Source organism: Oncorhynchus kisutch, linkage group LG6 (assembly GCF_002021735.2).
Source record: "Oncorhynchus kisutch isolate 150728-3 linkage group LG6, Okis_V2, whole genome shotgun sequence".
Classification (NCBI taxonomy): domain Eukaryota; kingdom Metazoa; phylum Chordata; class Actinopteri; order Salmoniformes; family Salmonidae; genus Oncorhynchus; species Oncorhynchus kisutch.
In genome coordinates, this window is record NC_034179.2 from 37,119,144 (window position 1) to 37,143,667 (window position 24,524).

General features: G+C 41.5%; 1 protein-coding gene across 2 annotated transcripts; it reads right to left on the reverse strand.

Annotated features, from left to right (window-relative positions):
* Window positions 1-9,632: 9,632 nt before the first annotated feature.
* On the reverse strand, window positions 9,633-21,219 carry LOC109892775 (uncharacterized). Of its 2 annotated transcripts, none has more exons than XM_020485546.2 (10): window positions 21,087-21,219; window positions 17,716-17,862; window positions 17,334-17,441; window positions 15,756-16,161; window positions 15,361-15,479; window positions 14,937-15,084; window positions 14,636-14,688; window positions 14,390-14,487; window positions 12,499-12,631; window positions 9,633-12,275 (listed from the first exon to the last, which is right to left on the reverse strand). In XM_020485546.2, exons 1-10 carry the CDS (start codon window positions 21,105-21,107, stop codon window positions 10,800-10,802), a joined length of 2,709 nt encoding a protein of 902 aa, XP_020341135.1. In that variant the 5' UTR covers window positions 21,108-21,219; the 3' UTR covers window positions 9,633-10,799. The 2 variants fall into 2 exon arrangements, with proteins under 2 accessions (XP_020341135.1, XP_020341136.1); XM_020485547.2 differs by lacking the exon at window positions 21,087-21,219 and adding an exon at window positions 20,551-20,647.
* Between the last annotated feature and the right edge of the window lie 3,305 nt (window positions 21,220-24,524).

A 24,524-nucleotide genomic window follows, 5' to 3' on the forward strand; every position in this document is an offset into this window, starting at 1 on the left:
GCGCAATCATGCTCTGATAGTACCACATCCGACCCAGTCTGGAGTGTGTGTCTGGGATGAGAAATGTGTCAGTGTGTTATTGCGTCATCGTGCCCCTGGAGCTCTCTGAGTGAGCAACCCAAACCCCGAGGACTAGGAGAGACTGTACTGTATGCAGATTTGGCAGAGAGAGAACAGTTTTGTCTACTGGTAATTGGGATACAGACCCTAGAGCACAGTCTGGATCTACAGTGTATTATTGAATGCAGTCCAAAGCAGGCCAGTGTGTCAGATTGAGTAGGATGGTGTTACCCTTACACACTGATCTTTTGTGTTTTTGCTCCTAATGGTTAAGGTTACAGTTTGGGGAGGGTAAGCTGATCCTAGATCTGTGCCTACGGGAAACTCCTACCCAGTCAGTGTTGGACGGACCCTCAGGGGCAGTCTCAGTGCTTTGCTTCCAGCAGTTTTATAGCTAATCTCATGCTATTCTACAGATGTTGCAATAAGGCTGAAAGAATTTTGAAAGCTAATTTCCTACACGTTTTGCCATGAGGCTGAGGGAAAATGTTGTAGTTTTACAGCTATACTATCTGGTAATTCATTTTTTGTTTGCCATGGCTTATGATTTGCTTATATGCTATCTGGCGTGGGGGACAGCAGCTACTCTTCCTGGGGTCCAAAAACATTCTCAAATTGTTCCAAGATCATTAAGTAGTGCTGAGCGATTCCCCGTAATGTAGTTTTTCCGGTTATTGAACAACTAATTGACCAACGTTGGTTCAAATAAAATAAAATCAAAAGGTATTTGTCACATGCGCCGAATACAACAAGTGTAGACCTTACTGTGAAATTCTTACTTACAAGCCCTTAATCAACAATGTAGTTCAATAAATAGAGTTAATAAAATATTTACTAAATAAACTGATGTTTTTTTTTATAAATCAAAAAGTAACACAAGACATGTACATAACAATAACAAGTCTATATACAGGGGGTACCGGTACAGATTCAATTACTTGAATTCCATTCATTTTTTTTTTTTTTGTGTGAGCCCAACAGCAGTTTCTCTAGAGAGAAATCAAATAATTAATGAGAGAAATCAAGTCAAGAACTATGTGGACAATGGGATGAAGGGAGTTGTAGTTTTCATTAAGCAAATATTCATCCTAGTTCAGAGCAGAAAAATGGGTAAATAACTATAAGACCATAAGCCATTGCACCTATTCTTTCCGGCTCAGACAGAGATGGGCCGTGTTCAAGAGGATCAAAACCGTAATGCTGTATATCATGGGTAAATTGTTACTGACTGACTGACCTACAAATAATAATGAGTAGTTATTTATGATGGAAGGTAATTTGTAGATCAGTCAGTTGGCAGTCGCCTGCACTGTCGAACAAACTCATGGACACACTTTGGCTGCTTTTACACAGAATTGGGCTAATTCTGATCTTTCTTCCACTAATTGGTCTTTTGACCAATCAAATCAGATCTTTTCACATCAGATATTTTTCAGAGCTGCTCTGATTGGTCAAAAGACCAATTAATTTAAAAAAAAAATCAGAATTGGGCTGCTTGAGTAAACACAGCCAAAGTGTGTCCATGGGCTTGTTCGACATTGCAGCCAATTGCCTGCTATTTTAGGTTAGATACACAGAGACTGCATGAGAGAGGAACATCAAAACACAATGAGGAGAGCAGGGGGATAGAGCTAGTTCATGAAAGTATACCTTATCTACTTTGAAGAACATGTAAAATGATTGAGTCAGACAGCTCCGCAGCATACTTAGGCAGGCTAGCTAAATAGGAAGACTAAAGACAGCAAAGTATGGGGAACATATATAGATCATGTTAGATGGTCTGGCTGGCTGACTGCTGCTGCCTGAGCAGAGAAGAGATTATGACTTTAAGGAATGAAAAATAATAAAGTCCTCAAATAAAACACATGTTTCTATTGATGTCTACCCAATGTGGAACTGACAGAGACAAGGGAATATTTTCAATGTTTTGCCAATTCAATGTTCACTATTTTTGGCTTTGGAATTTCCATTAAAAAAGCTCTAAAATCAATTTAATGTAATTATTTCCGAATCCATTTAATGTTGAAAAAAATAATACAAACCGAAAACTGTGATAATTTTTTTATTCCAACCAAAACCGAACCGACCTCAGAAAGCATGAATCGCTCAATTCAAAATGATCTATCTTGTTAAGTGTGTTCAGGTGTGTTGGCCGTGCACGCTAATTGACTACGCCTGATCTTAATGAGTGCTTGTAAGGATTAGACACTTTTTTCAATTTTCGCCTAAAATGACACACCCAAATCTAGCTGCCTGTAGCTCAGGACCTGAAGAAAGGATATGCATATTATTGATACCATTTTGTGTTTGTGGAAATGTGAAATGAATGTAGGAGAATATAACAAAATAGATCTGGTGAAAGATAATACAAAGAAAAAAAAATGTGTTTTAAATTTTTTTTTGTACCATCATCTTTGAAATGCAAGAGAAAGGCCATAATGTATTATTCCAGCCCAGCCGTAATATAGATTTTGGCCACTAGATGACAGCAGTGTATGTGCAAAGTTTTAGACTGATCCAATGAACCATTGTATTTCTGTTCAAAATGTTGTATCGAGACTGCCCAAATGTGCCTAATTGGTTTATTAATACATTTAAGTTCATAACTGTGCACTCTCCTCAAACAATAGCATGGTATTATTTCACTGTAATAGCTACTGTAAATTGGACAGTGCAGAATTTAAGCTTTCTGACAATATCAGATATGTCTATGTCCTGGGAAATGTTCTTGTTACTTACAACCTCATGCTAATCGCATTAGCCTACTTTAGCTCAACTGTCCTGCGGGAGACACACCAAATTTGGAATGGGGTCTGTTTGAATAGACTAAAATGAACAGCTGTGTATGCATAAAAAACATGGCATGCTAGCTCCACCCTGGTGGAGCAGAGGACTAATTCCATGGATAGAGAACAGAAGATTGTAGGTTTCCATCTCACTGATGCTGTGTCACAATAAAAATACAAGGAAATGAATTTCCATGTGTAATTTCTGTGTTTGGAGTTCAAAAACATTAACCCAAAATAAGATAGCAGTGTTATTAAAAGTCTTATTGAAACATTCAGTGAATGTTTTAAGGAAGTTATTAAAAAAACATTCAGATATTTTATTCCTACAACCAATGTGAAACCAAAAACATTTACGTTCCGACAACTTCCGAGGAACCAAATGTGCTAGCTGGGCCCATATATTTTGTTGAATTGTAGGAAATTAGCTATAAAACTGAAACATTTTCTCTCCGCCCAATGGTAAAATGAGTAGAATTGCATTAAATTTGTTTTAAAACAGCAAATTGTTCTCTCTGTTCATTGGAAAAATTTGTAGAATTGCAAAAAAATTGCTTTTAATCTGAAACATTTGATCTACACCCTATGGCAAAATATGTAGATTTGCAGAATTTTTTTCTCTCCGGTGCTAAGAGGGAGGCTACAACAATGTTTTGCCATAGGGGGGCTTAGGGCCCCCAAAAAGCTAGAAAGGACTCTGGCTCCCAGGCCTCATTTGGCTCAACGTCCACATACTTCTGCCAGCCCTATCACCAAAGGGCCAGGGAACTGTCACTCAGAACACAACACGGGACAGGACGTGTCTAGCATCCATGAGAGGAACGAACAGGTATTGTCAATGGACATAGCGGTAGCACTTTACATCACAGTACGGAATAATAATAAACTGTTTATAATATGGTAATAATATCGCTCATTTATACATATGTTTAAGGTTTCATATTATTAATCCTTCGCCAGCCTGACACACATCACAGCATGCCACTCAGAAATAGAGATGATGACTGTCAATCATTTAACCCCCCCCCTTGCATCTGCAACTGCCATGCACTATATTGCTCATCCTGTGTCTCCTTGACCTGCCGCTACCTCTCTCTCTATCTCTGTGATTGTGTGGGCGGATCCCCACCAGCTGCAACCTGTTCCATAATCAAGACCTCTACAATACTCAGCCCTGCCACTTCCACGCTGCCAGATTGTAATCTCTGCTCAGTCAGTCTACGTTTCTAGCCGTTTGTTCCTGTTTAGATCCTGTTTTCCTTGCCTGACACTGTTTTCCTCTCCGCTACAGTTCTGCCCGCTCTGACTCTGGTCCCTGTCTCCAGTCCCACGTCTTGTCAGTCCTGTTACTCAAACAGGAAGGGGTTATATCCTTCCTGTTTGGCCCTGTCCGGGGGTGTCCTCGGATGGGGCCACAGTGTCTCCTGACCCCTCCTGTCTCAGCCTCCAGTATTTATGCTGCAGTAGTTTATGTGTCAGGGGGCTGGGGTCAGTTTGTTATATCTGGAGTACTTCTCCTGTCCTATTCGGTGTCCTGTGTGAATCTAAGTGTGCGTTCTCTAATTCTCTCCTTCTCTCTTTCTTTCTCTCTCTCGGAGGACCTGAGGCCTAGGACCATGCCCCAGGACTACCTGACATGATGACTCCTTGCTGTCCCCAGTCCACCTGGCCATGCTGCGGCTCCAGTTTCAACTTCCACCTGACTGTGCTGCTGCTCCAGTTTCAACTGTTCTGCCTTATTATTATTCGACCATGCTGGTCATTTATGAACATTTGAACATCTTGGCCATGTTCTGTTATAATCTCCACCCGGCACAGCCAGAAGAGGACTGGCCACCCCACATAGCCTGGTTCCTCTCTAGGTTTCTTCCTAGGTATTGGCCTTTCTAGGGAGTTTTTCCTAGCCACCGTGCTTCTACACCTGCATTGCTTGCTGTTTGGGGTTTTAGGCTGGGTTTCTGTACAGCACTTTGAGATATCAGCTGATGTACGAAGGGCTATATAAATAAATTTGATTTGATTTGTTACTCTGTCCTGGATCCCCCACTCTACTGCTCCCTTGGATTCCCCGAAGGACCTGCTTACCCTGTCCCAACACCTCTCCCACCAGCCTCAGCCTCCGCACCTGGTTTCCTGCAACCCGCCTGAGCTTCCCCTGGCCTGCACTCCATCTTCCCCCTGTATTTCAATAAATACCTTGGTTACCTCATCCCAGTCTCCTTGTCTGAGTCTGCACTTGGGTTCACCTGTTCCTCTCTGCGTAACACCCCCCTCCATCATGACAATGCCACCAGCCATACGGCTCATTCTGTGTGTGATTTCCTGCAAGACAGGAATGTCAGTGTTCTGCCATAGCCAGCAAAGAGGCCGGATCTCAATCCCATTGAGCATGTCTGAGACCTGTTGGATCGGAGGGTAAGGGCTAGGGCCATTCCCACCAGAAATGTCCGGGAACTTGCAGGTGCCTTGGTGGAAGAGTGGGGTAACATCTCACAGCAAGAACTGGCAAATCTGGTGCAGTCCATGAGGAGGAGATGCACTGCAGTACTTAATGCAGCTGGTGGCCACAACAGATACTGACTGTTACTTTGGATTTTGACCCCCCCCCCTTTATTCAGGGACACATTATTCCATTTCTGTTAGTCACATGTCTGTGGAACTTGTTCAGGTTATGTCTCAGTTGTTGAATCTTATGTTGATACAAATATTTACACATGTTAAGTTTGCTGAAAATAAACGTAGTTGACAGTGAGTTTATATTCTCTTATCCTCTTTATCCAACGATAGCCGCATCTCCACAGCAATGACCCTCATACGACACATGCTCACACCCCTCTTTCCTTGCTGTCTCATCATATGAGGATCTGTGTTTGGCCCCGAGCGTCCACCCTCCCCTGCCTGTTAAGTGGGTTAACATTAATTAATTCTCATCCATTCGGTCCTCAGTGTCTCCTCCAGACGGCTAAGGTACCAATTATTTTCACTGGTTATTGTCCTCAGGGAAGACATCTGTCCGGCAGAGACTGGGCTGGGATCCAACGTCCAGGATTCTCCAGCAGCAATATGCATACATGGGGTGTGTGTTTGGGTGGGATCGTGGTGTGTGTGCGTTGGCCTCAGTGCCCAAAGCTCACACCCCGTCTTAAATGGAGCAGCAGGGGATTGAGCCAGCAGCTCCATACAGGGCTCTGACACCAAGCTCTCATTTCTAATGGAGTCTTTGAATGGCCAAATTACTCTGTCAGGGCTGAAGGGAGGAGAAAACAGCAGCTTTTGCATCAAGCTCAAACTGGATTACACATCACAAACTAGTTGATTTAATCTGTCCGAAAAATAAATACCCCAGCATTAGAATTCATTTCTCGTATTTGATCAAAGTAACATGATTTCATATTCATTCAGAGTACTTTCAAACTGGGCTGGAGAAACAGAGTTAGATTGAGGACAATAAGCAGCTTGTTCTAACTTTATAACAGAGTGGTATTGATTAATTGATCTGGTTCTATTTGAGGAAGTCTGGAGGGTGAAGGGGAGAGATGGCAGGTGGACAAAGACAAAAGGCTTTAGTTTCAACTCACATCTCCACTCTACACACACTCTGATTACCCTGGTCCCAGAACTTTGTGCTTTAGCCAAGTCCTCCGACTATAAGGGATGAGGACCATGTCCTTGGAACAGTCTGCCACAGCTGACACATACTGTAGGCAGGCATGCACAAACAACAATTTTCTATCACTGACTCACCCTAACGTCTAAGAGGAAAACAATCACGGGGTGTCCTTATAAGTCTTGCTCAGACACAGGCCCCCCTGAACGCTCTCCCTCTCTCTCACTCTGCCACCATGGAGAACAGACAGATGGTTGATGTGCCTAAAAAAACACACTAAATAACCACCAGGAGAAAAAAGACACTTCATTTGGTCAGACATCCCTTCTTCTGTGCTTTATTTTCCACATAATGTGTGTCTAAGACAATTTTCCCTTGGGGACATCCTATCCTATAACGAACAAAAACTAACATCAAAGCAGTGGCCCAATATAGGGAAAAATATAAGTTCAGTTGTACGTTTATTTGAATTACTATTTTTAGAGGCAAGGATCGTAATCTTGTTCAAGGTGTAAGAGTTATTAACAAGACGTAAATCTCACCCTACCGCTTTGTGCACTGAAGGAAGAGTTTAGTGTTACTTTAGTCAACACAACCTTAGTCAAGTGTGGAGAAAATACGTGCCGTCTGAGAGTCTGTCTGAGACTTGGAGGCCAGCGTTACAGAACTAACATTTATATCTCCCAAAAGGTTCACTTCTTGCTGTGCAGGAAAAATACAATCCACATACCAGACCAGTGAAGCCTGGACTCATAGAGAGAGTTCTAAGTTGGAAAACAAATTCGGACCACAGATAGTAGCTGAATGACAGGAATTTCAGTATTCGACACAAACGGCTCCCAAAATGCAGGGCAGCAATCCCCGTTATAGAAAGCAATACAAAAAGTGACGCTTGTCCATGACATGGCTAAACAGACAATAACACATCTCTGCCCATACCTGGATCCCAGTTAACTCTCTACTGTGTGGTGCCAAGAACAACAAAGCAATGATCTGGTGGCTTCTGGAATGTGTTCATTTCCTTTTTGCTGTGACTGTTTACACAAAGTGTCCAGCCTGGCTGTGGCATTGCATACAGGAGCCGCTTCCATCAACAGGAATGCAGGGTGTATATGATATGGAAAAGTATGCAAGTATTTCTGTGCTTGTTTGACATTCAATTCATTCATAAGGTGTGAAGAATAAAGAATCAACTAAAGCAGGAGTAGGCAATTCTAGTCCCTCCAGGCCCTGATTGGTATAACAGTCTTGCCCCAGCCCGAGTTAACACACCTGCCTCCAATAGTCACCTAATCATGAGCTTTGGTTTAGAATGTTTGCTAGGGACGGAGAATAAGTGTGACACCAATCAGGCCCTTGAGGACAGGAATTGCCCACCCCTGCACTAAAGCAATACTAGGGCTACTGAAAGTAAATTTGATATTTTTTAAATAATTGCTTGCCCCCCCCACACATCATCTGTTTCTCTGGAAGGTCTCAAGAAATTATTTGCGATACCATTATGCCTTGAGGTTACCAAAACACTCTCAAATTATAGCAATTTTGACACATACCCAAGTGCAAGGCCTACTGAAACGCCTATCTATTCTTTGTGAATCCAGATCTCTGGGCTGTTCAATTATTTAATATATCTGCACTGATATTTTTTGCATTGTAGCAAACTCAACCGTTACTTCTGTAGTGTAGAATATCCTTCCTCCCCTCCAGGACTGTACAACAGTCAGGCCTCGCATAGGACAGTGCTGGCCTGTGGTCTCCATCTAGTGGTCAATTTAGGAAACTGTCTGTCTCTATACTTCTTGCATTACAGAAAGAGACCTTTTCCTACAATAAATGGGCAATTTCCCAGACACAGATTAACACTATTCCTGGACTAAAAAGCAAGCGCAATGGAGAATATCCATTGAAATAGATTTTAGAGTCCAGGATTAGTCACGGTGTCTGGTAAAACAGCTCCACTGAGTATACGAAACATTAGGAACATCTTCCCTAATATTGAGTTGGCCTTTTGCTCTCCGAACAGCCTCAATTAAATCGGGGCATGGACTCTACAAGGTGTCGAAAGCGTTCCACAGGGATGCTGGCCCATGTTGACGCCAATGCTTCCCAGATCCAGTTGGCTAGATGTCCTTTGAGTGGTGGACCATTCTTGATACACACGGGAAACTGTTGGGTGTGAAAAACCCAGCAGCATTGTAGTTCGACAGAAACCGGTGCGCCTGGCACCTACTACCATAACCCATTCAAAGGCACTTAAATATTTTGTCTTGCCCAGTCACCGTCTGAATGGCACACATACACAATCCATCTCAAGGTGGCAGTTAACAATAACGGATCATAGCAGTCACCTGGATTCACCTGGTCATTATGTCATGGAAAGTGGTGGTCTTAATATTTTGTATACTCAGTCTATAAACTTGTGCAAAAATCTGAAAAACATATTTAATATACAGTGTTAAAACAAAATGGTTGAAACAACCATATAAATCAAATTGTCCGAGTATAGGAGTCAAGGTGTGGCACGGCCCTGGCCGTACTCTAATACACAGAGAAATTAATACTTGAGACAGATTTCTTCCATGAACAAGATGAGCTCAACTGATACAGATTGAAATAAAGACAACTACATGACATTAACTCTGTAGCAGGTGTTCAAGAAATAAAACAAAGGGGGAAAAGAAAAGCCAGTTGATCGGAGTCAACTGCAAATAAATTCCAATTCTGCTATTTTATTTTCTATGAATTATGACCATCCATATTTTGAAGTTGAATGAAGATACTTTTTCCCCATTGGAACCATTCCAGAAGTTGGTATACTGTGAACCAACTAATAAAGTACCAGTCGGACAGTATTCAAAGTACGCAAAAACATAAAGTTGATTTTGTTCTACATGCAAAATTGAAATGTAAACATTTGATCTTAAACTCTACAATTAAAATAATAACATCAAAAAGCTACAAACTATTTAAGTAAAAGCATTAAATACCTATTCAACTCAATGAGGAACTTGCCACACCAAAATGATGTGTAGCTCAACTACTACATTTTGCCATCTCACCCAATGGCCGGCATGTGGATCGTTCACCTCAATGGTATGCTGACACTTTTAAACAAAGAAATAGACCAGGCTGCAATGACGATAAACGCCCAATATAAAACAGTTTGAGCCACAACCAGCTGTAATTGTTTAACCAAATATTTAATAAGGATATCAACAGGAAAACTTTTTTTTGTAGGTTTTAGAAAAGTTATATTTTTTGTAAAATTCTACAGCCGAGAACCTTTACTCTCTTTATTGTAATCATACAGTAACACATTTGGTGTTGATAGTCAATAAAATCCCCCTGCTACTGTACATCTGGTCTGGGCACACCCCAGTTTACCGTAAACAAAATATGGCATTTCAGATATCTGTCTGACAGAATTACTGGTGTCAATTGACTCGGAATAAGGCAACAACGACTAAATCTCACGTTAACCAGGCCAGTGGTGTCAGAATATTGTTTTTGAAACTAGACAGACATTAAAATACATTACAATTGGCATCAGAAAGTTAAATAATAAATATTGTAAGTGACTTCCGCATAAAAGGAAGGAAAGGGAACCAGTACAGTAGGAGTGCAAATCCTGCCGTCGTTGGAAACAAACAGGAAGTAATAAATGCAAGACTGAAGGGCAGTACTGGAAAACAAACAGATGTTTCCCTGGTTGTTGCCATTTGTGTGACTCCGTGAATGACAACAAATCAGAGCACAAGAGATTTAAGGCACATCTTTTTGTATCCTTGATCTTATGGTTCTAACGATGAACTTCTCCTTAAGATGCTTTTGGAAAACTTGGTCCAGGAAGGGAGTGGATTGTTATAAAAACCTCTGACCTACTGATTGTTTTGTAATATACTTCATTTAACAGTAAGAAGAAAATAAAAAAAAACGATAGTATTTCCTACGAAAGTAGAACACAAGTTAAGCTTTAATATAGCTACATAATTCAAGTTAGATGAAGCCCGAAAGTTGTATTATGCATAGTATCATACAGTGTACAGAATTAGATCATTGAATAGTGTCAAGGCAAATGGCAGTGTTTTCAAAGGTGTGTGTGTGGTTACGGAGTTCACAGGATTTTAGTCTTTGATTGGATGTTTGAGAGTTACCTCCCATAAGGGAGAGTGGAGGAGTGATTGTCGGTGTTAGTCTTGAGGCTGTTGGGGTTGTGTGCAGTTGTTCAGGTACCTTGGCTGGGCCTGGATTGGAGGCAGGACAGAACTGGGCAGCCCTTTGACAGAAGCCTCAACATCACATCTCCTCATCCTCCTGTTGGTCCCCAGAGCCACTTGTAGAGTGGGCTAAGGAGTCCTCAGTCCCCTCTCTGATATAGCATCCTCCATATTTATGGTTTTACCCTCTTCTTCTACCCTCTCCAGTTTACTCCCCTCCACTACTTCCTTTTCTCCCTCCTCCGATTGCTGTTGAATACCATCCTCCATTTTAACAGTTTCAACTGCCATCTTCTGTTCTTTCCCATTCTCCCACATCTTTATATTTCCTCCCTCTTTCTCCACCCTCTCCTGTTCTGTTTTTACAGAGCAGTCTTCCACAGGCTCCACCTCCACAAAGCTGCTCTCCCTCCAGTCCTCTTCCACCTTCACCTGGATTACTGGCTCAGAGTCAGACGTCCTGCCCTGGTTCTCCAGAGGGGCGTCTCCAGAACCTTCCCCAGACTCGGTAAGGCAGAGCTGGGGAGATGGAGAATTGGTGTCTGGGCTGGTGGTGTGACAAGGCAGCTCCAGGAGGAAAGCCCTTGCCCTGCTGGGTGAGCTCAGGTCCTCAGCCTCCTCGCACGACTCCATTCTATGCCTTTTAGCTAAGGGGAGTGTGGTGTCACCATTTTCCTGATCCCCTGCAGCCATCCCGGAGCCAGTATCAGAGGCAGATCTTCTGGTGGTGGAGCGCTTGCTGAGGTTGAGCGGTAGGGCCTGCTCTGGGGGAGGGGTGATGGGTAAACAGGGCTTGCCACTCAGGTCCTGGGCTAAGACCTCCGACAGCCGCTTGGTGAAGGAGTGAAGCTGGGCCAAGCCCAGCCGTGTATGCATCAGCTGGCGCACCTGCAGGCTGCAGTCCAGATCCAGGGGTAGGACCCGGAGAGGGGGCAGGGGAGGCCTGCTGCTACGGCCCTCCCTGGTGCTAGTACTGCTGCTGCCCCCCCCCTGGGCTGCCTCATCAAGCCCACACCCCAAACACTGGTGGTGAGACTGCAGATGGGGCTGGTCCCCATTGGGAAGGGGGGTGTCTGAGCTCCCTGCTTTGGCCTGGAGGTGGAAGCTGGAGGGCTGGTGGGAGGCAGGGTCCTGGGTGTTTAGACCAGGGCTGTCTAAGCTATTGAGGCCCAGTCGGCTCCTAAAGAGATCCAGGGGACAGGGGCCTTTAGAGGGCCTGAACCCTCCTAGGGAGCCCGCTGCGTGGAGCCTGGAGAGATCAGACAGGAGATTTGTAGGAGACAGAGTGGGTGATGGTGCTAGAGTATCCCCGTTCGCCACCTTTACCTCCCTCTCCATTTTGGGCAGGAGGGGGAGGAAGGGGGCAGACATGGGGGACAGTTCTGGGGTTAGTGGCATGTTGGCCAGGTTTAGCCCCTGGAACACAGACAGGGACTGGAGAGAGGGGTCCTGCAGGGGTTTGGACCCTAGGTCCAGACTGGGTTTGGCTGGGGGAGACAGGACCACTGGACTGGCCTTGGAGGCTAGAAGTTTGGCCTGGTTCTTTTTGCCTGGAGGTCTGCCCCTGCCCCTCTTCACTACCACCACACCGTCTGGAGAAATAGTCTAGTGAGAGAGAGATGCCATACATGAGGATGGATTCAGTTACACTTTCTGAATGATTCTCATGTTAGTCTCTAGAATGTAATAGAATACATTAATTTACATCAGATTCAGGTCAAGCCAAGACAACTAGCGATGACAGCATATTAAATATCAAATGACTGACATGAACTGAGCAAGTCAACAAATGAACTGCATGTGGAGTGAGAGATGAGCAGACACTTACTGGAGGAGGGGTGGGGGTTGCAGTCTTCTTCACCAGCGGTCTCCTCCCCCTGCCCCGGATAGGCCCAGTGGATGCTGGGAGTTTGAGTTCTGCTCCTCTTCCATGTATGTGCTCCTCATAGGGAAGCATCAGCCTGAGGGAAACACACAGAACCAAAAGTTCCAAAATGAAAAACACGTTTTGTAAGGAAACACCAATGCCGAAAAGCCTAAAATGCAGTGGATTTCAACCAGGTACTGTACAGCCCATTAGCCTAGGGGTCTCTAATAGGTCAGCCCACCAATGAGTAACTAGCCAAACAACTGAAAGTAAAAGCAATTTTCACGTGTTCCACCGCAAACGCTCATAAACAAATCTGTGTGGGACTGGTGACACCCTCCTGCAAGCTCCCAGCTGCTATCAACGCAACATTTACATTATCCCACCCCTGGTTAGCCACGATTGGCTTAAAAGCCAAAACTAAACAGAATATCTGCCAATTAATTTCCAACAATATTGCCCCAGTCGGTGTGGTGAGCGCGTTAGTCTATCACTCCGTGTGTAGCCAGTTGATGTGATAACCATCTTGTGGGTTGACAGAAATATTTTCCCTAAAACCTTCAATTAAATGAGAGGGAAAGATGAACGGAGAAAGGTACAGAGAGATCCTTGATGAAGTCCTGAGCGCTCTGGAGCAGGTTCTCAGACTGGGGTGAAGGTTCACCCCCCAACAGGACAACGACCCTAAGCACACAGCCAAGACAATGCAGGAGTGGCTCCGGGACAAGTCTCTGAATGTCCTTGACTGGCCCAGCCAGAGCCCGGACTTGAACATCTCTGGAGAGACCTGAAAATAGCTGTGCAGCAACACTCCCCATCCAACCTGACTGAACTTGAGAGGATCTGCAGAGAAGAACGGGAGAAACTCCAAATACAGGTGTGCCAAGCTTACAGTGTCATACCCAAGAAGTTGCTTCAACAAGGTACTGAGTAAAAGGGTCTGAATACTTACGTGAATGTGATAGTTTATAAAATGCGATTTTTTAATTATGCATTTTAGAATAAGGTTGTAACACAACAACATGTGGAAAAAGTCAAGGGGTATGACTAATATCCGAATGCACTGTATATTATGAGTAAGTACATCATTTGTATCTTATTTGCAAACTTTGGCATGAAATCAGCAGCAGCAGTACAAAACCCATCACTGGACAGGCAGATTAGACCCCACATTCTTCATTCACTAGATGTGCAATTAAAGGGCCAGATCAGAAATGAAAGGATAATTACACTCAACTCAATGTGTTTGTTTTCTTCCACACCTAAAAAAATAAATATATAAAAAGTGTCTGTGATTTAAGCATTGGCATCCAATTTTGTTCTTTCTCTATGAACAATTGTAATTTCGACAAATCTAAACCAGGAAAATACAACTGAGAAAACTTGATATGGGAAAACATAAAACAGAACTTGGGAAAGACATGACAGATTTGAGTTGTTTATTAACCATTATTTTACCAGGTATAATGACAGGAAACTATGCACTACTTCCTCTTGTACACTAAGGACCCCGTGAAGAGTTGCAGGGGAGAAGAGAAGAACGTGCCCATTTGAAAGCTAGAGAAAGAAAAAAAGATTGCTTGTGATGTTTATTTTTTTTTTAAGTATCTCTCATGCCAGAGAAGGTTGGAGACCCCTGCATTAGCCTATAATTCTAGAGAAATAGTATATATTGAATTTGTTTATTAAATCGTATCAGACCCCCGAATCAGCGTTTCTCACAGCTGAAGCCTGGGTTATATTGTGTACTGTGGTTATAAACATGGTTTCCTTTTGTCACAAGAAGAATAGGCATGCTTTAGGTGGGGCACAATGTAAACTGGTCTGGGCACAAGCAGTGTTCCTGCCTCACCTCTCATAGTGCCTCCGGGTGCAGGTGGCTGCGCTGGTGCTGCCCGGGCATCCTCCTAGTTCATTATACACTTTCTTCCACAGACGCTGGGACGTCACCTACAGGAGAGGGATTGTAAATGGTTTAAAAATAGTTTAGACCGTTAATTATTTCCATAAACATGAGCTAATTTGCTTAGACATTGCAATCGTACCACTATTGTACAAGATATGTGGATGATACAGAACGATGGCCTTCACTACTCACCCTCTCATGGCCGCCCAGCCGTTTGACTACAGAGTACATGACAAACAGGTCAACTGTAGACACGGAGACAGACAAGAGTGTTAAAGCATATCATAGGTCCTAGGAGCTGTGGCCTTGACGGTCTGGTTTACAACGCTGACAGATATACAGCTTGTTCAAAGACATGGTGGGAACATTTTATTTAGTTCTGTAGGGAAAACTCATCAAATCAAACTGAAAGTACAGCAAAGGACCCTTTGTATTCAAAACCTTTGGTAGGAGTATTAATGGTGGTTGATGAAGTCATCAGTGAGCGACTCACTCTTCTTGAAGCCGAGGTTGGGCACCTTGCTGATGGGTGAGCCGCAGCGCTCCATGTAGCAGTAGAGTTGATCCAGGAACAGCTGCTCATCAGAGTGGGGGAGACAGCCCTCCTCACAATGCATCTCCACACTGCCCATTACATTCTCCTACAGGATACATAAGGTTATAACAATACTACATCTAGTAATGCTGTACATCCCCATTCCAGTTGGTGTCTATTAGGAAATGTGGAATTCTCACGTCTAAGAATAGTAACTACTTGGCATAAAGAGTGTATTCTGATGCATTTCATGACAAAGAAACCTAAAAGGTAATTACTATGATATTAAGTAATTTCTAAGTGAATATGAGGTGAATAATAAGACATCTGAAAGTTATGTATGTAGCCATATCAACAGTTATTAGAACAAAACAAAGTGTACCTTCATTCTCTCTATCCAGGACTCTGATTGGTTGAGGGCTGGTGGCTCCATAGCTTTCTGGCCTTCTGGCCTGCCTCTCCTCTTGCGGGGTCGCCCCTTCAAGCTAAGAGAGGTGCATCCTTGGAATGAGAGATATAAATTTAATTCTAATTCAAAATAACAAGATAATAATTTGCCTTTCAAAAAACATTGAACTAAGTACAAAATAACAAGATGACCACAACATACACTATTATATTAACTCATTTACTGTAGGGTTGCATTAATTCATTTGAATTTATTGTCCACACATTTTAGATTCCATTGTCTAATTAGGGTTAAAAAATATAATCACTTCAGCCATTGGCCACATTTACATTAATAGAGAGATCAAGTTCCCCCAGCCTGCTGCTCACCCAGCTGTGTCCAGACACTGGTGTTGCTGTCCAGGGTGGGGTGGTTGAAGGTATCCCGGCAATAGAGGACTTGTGTGTTGTGTTGGGCCACCCTGATCCCTCCCAGGGCCAGCAGATGGGGATTCTGGAGCCCCAACCCTACCTCGTCCTGGATGCGCCTCTGCAGGGCGCGGAAGCGGCAGTACTGGGGGTAGCTGAGCACCTTGACCCCGAGACGCTCACTCTCAGCCTTCTCTTTGAATGGCGTTGGGGCTCCGTTGGTAATGATAGGGGTGGGTTTGTGATGACCGTTGGTCCTGCTGGACCTCTGGCTGCCTCCTTTCCAACCTTGAGGTTCCGGACAGGTCCACCTCACCAGATCCTCCACCCGCACCACTATCTTCTTAGAAACAGCCAACACCTCATCCTGAGGGACGGACACACACACACACACACACACTTAGATCCCCATTAAAGCCATACTACTTTATTTGTGCATACCCTCAAAGGGCCACCAAGATTCTTTTTTTAAGAATTAAGGAAATTCATCTCATGCAAAAACAAATTGCTGTGAAGAAATTCTCTTAGACTTCACTAAGTTAGTAACCCTACTAACCCTAACCCGTTTCTTTAGTGGACACAGAATGTGGTTGGTTTACAGTTCTTCACCACATAGGACAAGATTAAGTTCTCCCAGTCAGAGTACCAATGGCCTGTGGCACATGAGGAGCCATCAGAGCTCTCCTACACCTCCCAGACCTGTTTGACACCAGTGACAATGATCCACAGCACTTCCGCCTCAGGCACTACACACCTATACCACTGATAGAAGCAAGCTGGCCTATCTCACACATTTTTCACATTCACCTCCAACTATAGGGGACTACATGAACAACAAACTGTAACAGGTTCTTTTTTAACCATGACTCCCCTCTAAAGATGTTATTTTTCACTATGATTAACATAGCACTATAGTGAAATAGGAGACTTTGGAAAACCTGGGATTCATGATCCCAGCAAAAATAATGTTTCTTTGGAATGGAATAAATAAATAAAAATACAAGTATAACATCTCATAGAACTACTCTTTGCCATTCGTATGCACTTTTAAAACTTTAGGTATGAAGAACATACTTTAGTAAGAATGCATTTCATTACACATGAATTGTGCAAGTTAAAAACATTTCACAAATAAGGGGAAAAGTGACACATCTAATGATTCTTGTTAATAGTTAGTTATGTGGCAACCATTTGTACATTGAGATTGTGAAACACTTGTGGTTAAACAAGTAGACTAAAAGCCAGGCACACACAATCCATTATTGCATCAACCCAAGCCAAAATTTGACTATGGAAGAAATGCACAGTACAGTATGTCCTTTCATGAGATATGCTGTATATGACATGCTAGTCTAGCAATGACATATGGCCGGTAGGTTTGTGTGATTCTTGGTGAAACAGAGTATGACAACCACACTCAGTGTTTACAGTAATGTAGACTTTAAAATGTACATAGTTTTAACATTTTTATAGTTTAGTTTGAACACTTCTACATCATGTACAACAATCGAGCTCGGTGGTGCCCTGCCCCCTACCCACCTCGCCATGCTCTCTGGTTCTGCCTTTGGGAGTATCCTCAGGGAGGAAGTAGAGTCTGGAGCTGGCCAGCAGATGGCACTGGGCCTGGTCCTCCCACAGTAACATCACCTGAAATAAGAAATACATAGAAGATGCTTTTATCCAGTGCGACTTACAATAAATACGTAATCGGTACAGTGGCACAAGAAGGAATTAATCCCAAAACTCTGGGGTCCGTTCATGAGGGTACAATGTTACAGAACGTTCATAATCAGGTAGAAATCCTTAGGGAAGAACAGATATTGAGTATCCATCTGCAACGTTCTACACAGTCACCACCCTGAATACATCCCTGGTATGGCAAGTATCATGTGCAAACTAACAGAGCTATTAGAATTCATACCTCAGCAATGCCCACAGGTTCTTCAGGGCCACAGCGTACATAGTAGAACTCCCCCAGTTTCCAGACCTGAGCAGCGGACCCGGACCCACAGCTCACTGACTTATAGAAGGCAAATGAGCCGCGCAGGTAGGAGGGAGCACCCAACCACTGTGTGAGCGAGAGAGAGAGAGGCCAGAGTATTTCAACCATTCCCGTCTGTTTCATGACAGGGCATGTGATCTGAATCAACCTCGATCCATAATGTAAATGTAGTCTTGTTCCCCATTTGATTTTCATGAAGTCCATTTAAGCTAAATTGTAATACGGTATGAATACAACTCTGTTAAAGATTAGTTTAACAAACAAAACTATGTGTACTCGTAATTTATTCAGCAATTATACTGGGAACAATAATCATGTGACTAGGACTTGAAAAGCTCCACATATCTTATTCAAATTGTTAAGAATTTAGTTCAGAATATTTTAAGTACTAAGCTCCTGACAACTGCTATATAAATCAACTTCCTTTAAACAGAAAATATACCATTTGAATAATAGGGTGATTCCTCACAAAACAATACTAAAAATCATGGTCTCGTTCACAAAATGTAATCAATAGAAGGGTCATTTTTAAAGCATAATTGAGGAATAATTCATTGAAGTTTAAACATTTGGGAAATTTTGTCTTTAAGCCTCTAATGTTTCCTCTTTAGCTGTACCGCTTGCTCAGCAATGAGTAGTATTTTGATTTAAAAAACTACATTAATTCAGGAATATAAACATCAATACTGAAACAATAAAAAGTATGATTTGGCTATTTTTTTTATTATATTGTCGAACAGGCGATGTAACCAATCACAGCCATCATACTTGTATCATTGTACATCCTGCAAATCACCAGCAGAGGGCGACCATTTTGAATATAGTTTCACATTTACTGTTTGGTAATACTAACAAATTGAATCCTAACTCTAAAAGTATCTGAAATCCCACTTTGGAACTTTATGTTTAATACTCTCTTAGAGGCCTTGGTAAGGAGAAAATGTCACAAATATTCCAACTTTAAATACATTTTCAATTATGCTTGAAGGTACAAATGTCAAATATATGTCAATAATCCTTCCTCCAAAAGGACCCTTATGGATTACATTTCGTGAAAAATCCCAGAAATCATAGTCTTCTTTTGTTATAGTTTTGTGAGTTATCACCCAGTACAACTAGGCCATCATTGTAAATAAGAATTTGTTCTTAACCGACTTGCCTAGTTAAATAAATGTTAACAATAATCATTAAAAAAAAGCTAATAGTACAACTAACTTCTGAGCCCATCACAAATGTCCGTAATCTAGACACGGGAAATGTAATTTAAATTGCAAAACTCAAACAAATACAGATGTCATCCCTTCTATGTGTACAATTTGAATGTCAAACAACTCGTATACAGAAAAACTCATTCACATGATACCAATTATCCATTTGGGCCATGAGCATAAACGTTCAGATTCCACCAAATGTTCCTGGCAAAGGCCTGCATTCCTCCCCATTTATCAACATTAGTTCATACATGTTGTTCTGCTCAATATATGGCTCTCTATATGAGAGCAACCTCGCTGCTACTGGCCACAAAGGACAGCCATTTTCACTAAATTACAATGGCTTTCAATATCTGAATTAGGCCAAATACAGAGCCCGCTCTGCTTTCCACCCTAGTGTCACCATGCACCAATACCCATATCTAATCTATTTAGTAGGCAATTCTTATTCACAGATAGTATGATGTGACTGTAGGCATATTTGAAAGGGTTATAAAAAAATAAAAGGATACAATTGGATATCCAACATAAAACACTTGTTTTGTGATGAATCAAAACTATGAAGACATGTGTTTTACAGGCTATTTTAACTCATATAGACCTTAAACTCTGATGGCCTAATCTAAAAACATATAATAAATCAATTAACACCCCTGTAGTTCTATTATAGGGTATATCCTAGCTGCCTAAATGAGGAAAATGCTCAAATTCGCACCCCTCGAACCCGCCCATTGTCGGCAACCCCGTCCCCTACCCCCCTTCCAATGCAGCAGGAACAGAGCTGTGCGTGCACACGTTGATCACTTGGCCAACTAGTGGTGAAAACGAGGCAAGGCTGATTTTACAGTAAATCCTTAAACCACATAAAACTGGATTTTCAATTTTGAGAAGGATTTTGAAGGGAAAAAAACGAACCTACTGAAAGGATACGTTAATGCTCATGTTGGGATTTGATATAGCCTGCACCGCAGTTCCAGAAATAGAGAAACGAATGGAAAATGTGTTCTTTCTGCAAAATAACAATGTGACCTTGGATATCCTATTATACAAAACATTGTCTACACAATATTACAACATTATACGAAGTGGAAAAGTAGGCCTATATCATTAGATAATTGGAACATATAATATCCACCATAACTTTGAGAAACATATGATTACTGTATACGCTACAACTTAAATATAATTATGAATGCAGTATAGCCTATATATGTTCAACCTTTCTGATATTAAATATAAAACCAATATAGGCCTACTGTTACTGAAGTCCTACAATTCGACAGAAGTTTTTGGTGGGCCTGGTATTATACAATCAAGATAATCCTCGCAATTTCAAGTACAAAGTACAGCGATTTCCTCACAATATTAACATTCCATTTTGAGCTATACCAAATAAACACGATACATAAATGTCAGGAATTTTTTTATACCCATATGTTGGCCATTTGTTCGCTAAATAAACTGCTCCACCTTGTTCCTTAGATTATATTTTAATCTTTAATATCACGTCACTGCAAATGTAAAATATTAATTTTCGACTTACTCCAAACTTCGTTTTAAGTTACAATACCATCGATTTGGTTGAAAAACAAGCATAAAAGTTTCTTAATATTGCGGAATCGTCAGATAAAATTGTCTTTAATGTGGAAATGTGGGGGTGGGGGTAGAGAGGGAGAACGTAAGTAGTCGACACGACACACAAAGAAATCAATCATTAACAAGAAGAAAATATAGACGTATTGAAGTTGAATTAAATTGCAAACCCTGACCAATAAAATCCTATAATCATGTCAGCGGAATTTGGGGCTTTCAAAATATAATAGCGAGCTATTTTCTCCCTTGGATGAGTCACAACTTTCCAGCAAAGTTGTAATTGCGAAAGTCTTTTTAGCTTGATAGGATAACAATCAATTCGACATTCTAAACAAAATTACAGATTTGAAAAAGGGCAAACTGATATCAAAATGAGACCGACACACAGTCGGTTTATTTTCGATATCAACAGGTAAAAGTGGCATGCGTGCGCATAGGAAAATCACGATTTATTTCAAAATAATATAAAGTGAGTGTCGGCTTTACCTGTATTGCATTCTGCTCCATTGCAGTAACACATTCCCTTATTCCCTCTCAGAGCCCCCTATCAAGTTACACAGCCGGGAACTCACCGGCACACAAACAAATGCTCAAGAAGAAAAGGTTTCTCTTTTTTTTGTGAAAATAGGACAGGATCTAGGTGTGGCCAAAGCTGTTTGCGAGAGTAGGCTAAAACATATTGTTCATATGAAAGTGGATATTTTTCATGTAAGGACATTTTTATCATCCTGAAGTCATTGTGGTTCGAGTTTAAAGATGCCCTTATTTTATTTTTCACGATGGTATTGCATCAATGAAGTTTAGTTAAGTTGTAATATCAAAGTTGTTGAGCTGATACATTGGTCGGCTATAACCACGGAGCATGCGTGGAGACAAATACATGGTGATAATTTTAAGTAATCGTGGCTCGTATTGTACATGATAAATTCACCGTATAGTGTGGGAAATTTGAAGAGCAAAGTCGAACACGTGATAGTTGTTACATTCGGCAGTGCAACATTGTAACTACTAGCCTACTGGGGGTGCAGGGAAACTGACATTGCAACATTGTATCTGTATCATGCTAGCCATCTTTAATTTTCAACACTTTCTGAACACGTGGTCTGTCAATTGGAGTGTCTGAATATTCTATAGTTTTATAATTTTGCTGAAAACTTTAATTGAATAACCTGATGTTCCTCTAGTTTCTCCGACAGGGGGAGTGAGCACGTGTACCTTTCCATTCTGTGGAACTTATATTTGGCTTGACCATGAAATTCATAAATGTGTACTCCAAGATAGTAATTGTATGAACAAGCTGCCATTTCAATATGGCTGCCAGTGTTATAGTATCTGGTCTAAAAATATACTAAATACAGTGAAATAATCCCAATTCAAAGTTTTCATTCTAGTATAAAATGATATATACTAATACATTTTTTAAAAACATTATTTTAATTTCACATACAGCAGGTTCAGAAATAAGATCATTTCCCCCTTGAAAGTTGACCATGTAATACAGAAAATATTGCATTGCAGTTGTCAATATAACTATTTAAAAACGATACTGTAAAAAAGAGAGAAGTTGAACATTGTAAGAATAATATAATAATATATGCCATTTAGCAGATGCTTTTATCCAAAGCGACTTACAGTCATGCATGCATACAGTAGGTTGAATTAATTCATGATTTCATTATTTGAGTTTCCATACAGTAGGTTACAAGAAAGTGAGTGAGGTGTTTAGTATGTAGAGGAGACCGGGGCACAAAGTAATACAGGGCATGTGCATTGAACATTTTAGTTATTTAGCAGAGGCTCTTATTCAGAGTGACTTACAGTTAGCTAAGTGGGACAACCACATATCACAGTCATAGTAAGTACATTTTTACTCAATAAAGTAGCTATCAGCAAAGTCAGAGCTAGTAAGGGGTAAAAAATTAATTGCAAAAAAATCACAAAAGGCTGAACTAACACTCTGGCATGAGGACACAAAGTAACAACTAAATAACTCAAATTAGAAACCACTATTATTCAATATGCTAATGTTTGGTTAGTATATCTACTTGCATAGGAAGTTTTGCTTAAATCCATTAATAATCTTTTGTTTTATTGACCAACATTTTTATTTCAGGCAGAATTCGAAATATTCTCTTTATTGATTATTGACCTATGGAACATTCCCCATGTATCTCAACATAAGTACCAGTGAAAAGTTTGGACACCTACTTATTCAAGGGTTTTTCATAATTTTTTACTATTTTCTACATTGTAGAATCATAGTGAAGACATACAAACCATGAAATAACACATATGGAATCATGTATTAACCCAAAAAAAGTGTTAAACAAGTCAAAATATTTTATATTTGAGATTCTTCCAAGTAGCCACCCTCTGCCTTGATGACAGCAAAACACCAGTCTCAACGTCAACAGTGACAAGGCAACCCCGGGATGCTGGCCTTCTAGGCAGAGCGGCAAAGAAAAAGCCGTATCTCAGGCTGTCCAATAAAAAGATAAGATTAAGATGGGCAAAATAACACAGACACTGAACAGAGGAACTCTGCCTAGAAGGCCAGCATCCTGGAGTTGCCTGTTCACTATTGATGTTGATACTGGTGTTTTGCAGGTACTATTTAATGAAGCTGCCAGTTGAGGACTTGTGAGACATCTGTTTCTCAAACTAGACACTCTAATATACTTGTCCTCTTGCTCAGTTGTGCACTGGGGCCTCCCACTCCTCTTTCTATTCTGGTTAGAGCCAGTTAGTGCTGTTCTGTGAAGGGAGTAGTACACAGCGTTGTACCAGATCTTCAGTTTGTAGGCAATTCCTCGCATGGAATAGCCTTCATTTCTCAGAACAAGAATAGACTGACGAGTTTCATAAGAAAGTCCTTTGTTTCTGGCCATTTTGAGCCTGTAATTGAACCCACAGCTGATGCTCCAGATACTCAACTAATGTAAAGAAGGCCAGTTTTATTGCTTCTTTAATCAGAACAACAGTTTTCTGCTGTGTTAACATAATTGCAAAAGGGTTTTCTAATGATCAATTAATTAGCCTTTTAAAATGATAAACTTGGATTAGCTAACACAACGTGCCATTGGAACACAGGAGTGATGGTTGCTTATAATGGGCCTCTGTACGCCTATGTAGATATTCCATAATAAATCTGCAGTTTCGAGCTACAATAGTCATTTACAACATTAACCATGTCTACACTGTATTTCTGATCAAAAAATTTGATTTTCTTTCTAAAACAACAACATTTCTAAGTCACCCCAAACTTTGGGGTGAAAGGTAGTGTAAATATTCAACCCTTTGCTATGAGACTCGACATTGAGCTCAGGTGCATCCTGTTTCCATTGATCATCAACTTGATTGGATTCCACCTGTGGTAAATTCAATTGATTGGACATGATTTGGAAAGTCACACACCTGTCTATATAAGGTCCCACAGACAGAGACGTGACCGAAAACCTGATGGTCACTCTGACAGAGATACAGAGTTCCTCTATGGAGAAGGGAGAACCTTCCAGAAGGACAACCATCTCTTTAGCACTCCACCAATCAGGCCTTTATGGTTGAGTGGCCAGAAGGAAGCGACTCCACAGTAATTGGCACATGACAGCCTGCTTGGAGATTGCCAAAAGGACTATTAGACCATGAGAAACAAGATTCGGCCTGAAATCCAAGCATCACGTCTGGAGGAAACAAGGCACCGCTCATCACCTGGCCAATACCATCCTTACGGTGAAGCATGAGGGTGGCAGCATCATGCTGTGGCAGGGACTGGGAGACTAGTCAGGATCGAGAGAAACATAAATGGAGCAAAGTACAGAGTGATCCTTGATGAAAACCTGCTCCAGAGCACTCAAGAACTCAGACTGGGGCGAAGGTTCACCTTTCAACAGGACAGCAACCCTAAGCACACAGCCAAGACAACAC

Bases quoted from the DNA above. Each gene is read 5' to 3' on its own strand.
- LOC109892775 (XM_020485546.2), bottom strand. From the start codon at position 21,107: ATGGAGCAGAATGCAATACAG. The intron at 17,863-21,086 runs GTAAAGCCGACA...TCGCTCACACAG, and splicing joins TGGAGCAGAATGCAATACAG to TGGTTGGGTGCTCCCTCCTA. The intron at 17,442-17,715 runs GTATGAATTCTA...TTCTTATTTCAG, and splicing joins AACCTGTGGGCATTGCTGAG to GTGATGTTACTGTGGGAGGA.